Source organism: Olea europaea, unplaced genomic scaffold (genome assembly GCF_002742605.1).
Source record: "Olea europaea var. sylvestris unplaced genomic scaffold, O_europaea_v1 scaffold2690, whole genome shotgun sequence".
NCBI lineage: Eukaryota > Viridiplantae > Streptophyta > Magnoliopsida > Lamiales > Oleaceae > Olea > Olea europaea.
This window is the reverse complement of record NW_019245291.1, coordinates 72,189-73,808: the sequence shown is the minus strand read 5'-3', so window position 1 is coordinate 73,808 and position 1,620 is coordinate 72,189. Positions and strand designations below refer to the sequence as shown.

At 40.2% G+C, this 1,620-nt stretch overlaps 1 protein-coding gene across 1 annotated transcript; it reads right to left on the bottom strand.

The window, feature by feature from the left end:
• Nucleotides 1–292: 292 nt before the first annotated feature.
• On the bottom strand, nucleotides 293–1,214 carry LOC111383445 (transcription factor MYB1-like). Its single transcript, XM_023007558.1, has one exon. The coding sequence runs from the start codon at nucleotides 1,099–1,101 to the stop codon at nucleotides 400–402; it is 702 nt and encodes a 233-aa protein (XP_022863326.1). The 5' UTR covers nucleotides 1,102–1,214; the 3' UTR covers nucleotides 293–399.
• Nucleotides 1,215–1,620: the final 406 nt, after the last annotated feature.

Sequence of the window (1,620 nt, the reverse complement as noted above, 5' to 3'; positions counted from 1 at the left end):
AGACAAATCACAACAACGATTATGAATATGACCTCAATATAATAGGGGTCAAGGTCGGGAAGTAGGTATATTCTTTTTTATCAATAGTTGTCGACTTAATCCTCGATGCAATGGAATTTGGTGGTTCTAGCGTCTCAATTCGTAGGGAGGTGCTTGTGTGGGGGATGCGCCCCCAGAAATCGAGCTTGAAGCTCCTTGAATTATGAGTTCATTACATCATTTCTAACAAACAAATTTGAATAATTTTTTGGTCATAAGACGGATAATATTTTATCATGAATTTGTAGTGCTTAAACACAATTCAACTTATGCACAGACAAATATTACTAATTAATAACATTTGATAAAAGAATATTAAACAAATCGACTGCGAATGATTTAACTGATAATAAAAATCGGCTAATGAAAACCCGAGGAACATGATTCAGGAAACGACATCGTAACACACTCCCTCACCTCTCTGGCTATCACGTTTCTCATCGCATCCCAAAACCCTGTCGGAAAAGTATCATTCGGCCTCTCCGCCACCACATCTGCACCCAACCCAGGCGGCGCCAAGGACAATGTCGTCATCGGATCATATTCTTCATTAAAATCATCACTCACAGGACACATTCTAGACCCAGAAGATACATTTTTTGTACCATAAGTTGATTTCTCTAGAACTTGTTTTTGCAGGTATTTTCGTTTCAATGTCGAGTTCCAGTGGTTCTTCACCGCATTATCAGTCCGGCCGGGGAGCAACCGCGCAATGGTGGCCCATCTATTTCCGTACTTCGCATGCGCCTCCAAGATAGTCTCATCCTCCGCCGTGGAAAACGGGCGGTGCTCCACTGTTGGACTGAGTTGGTTGCACCACCTCAGCCTGCAAGATTTACCCGACCGACCCTTTATGTACTTGCTGATCAATGACCAGTTTCGGGCGCCGTATCGCTCCACCATCCGGGTCAGGACCTTATCTTCCTCCGCACTCCATGGCCCTTTTATTCTCTCCGATTTGAGGAAATTTCTGGGAGTCTTACTTCCCGACAGAGAAGATTCCGACGAAGAGGAGTCCGAGGAAGAAGAAGTAACATATGAACACCTGTAAAATGAGTCCATTTCTTAAAAGTCGGGAAATTTTCTTGAATCAATATTTATCACTAGACAAAAAAAATTGGAAGTTCGTAGTTCGAAATTTGGCTTGAGAGTTTTGTGCAATTGAGGATTGGAAGTATAAATAGAGGGGGAGGGATTATATAAGCACCAGAGAAATAATTTGATAGGGTGCATGCACTTTGGTTAGGCTTCGGGTCCCATTCTTGTGGGGTGGGTTCTTGGAAATTGCCTCGTGTAAAGTTGGTATGGGTGTGAGTCTTTTTATGCAACTTCGCACTTTTTCATGCTTGGGATTTTGTATTAATAGATCAACAAGAGATTTGCCGTCCAAAATCTGCTATTCAATTTGCTGTCTGTTCAATGAATAATTGACATATTATTTTAAATTAATATATTAATTTTTTACAATTTTGAGTAAATCAGTTTCAAAGTTTATGTGCGTTCGATTCTTAATATGATTGAATTGCTTGCTAGAGCCTAATGAACTATAAAACTATATTAAAACTTCAGTTTCCATTTATC

Bases quoted from the DNA above. Each gene is read 5' to 3' on its own strand.
- LOC111383445 (XM_023007558.1), bottom strand. From the start codon at position 1,101: ATGGACTCATTTTACAGGTGTTCATATGTTACTTCTTCTTCCTCGGAC.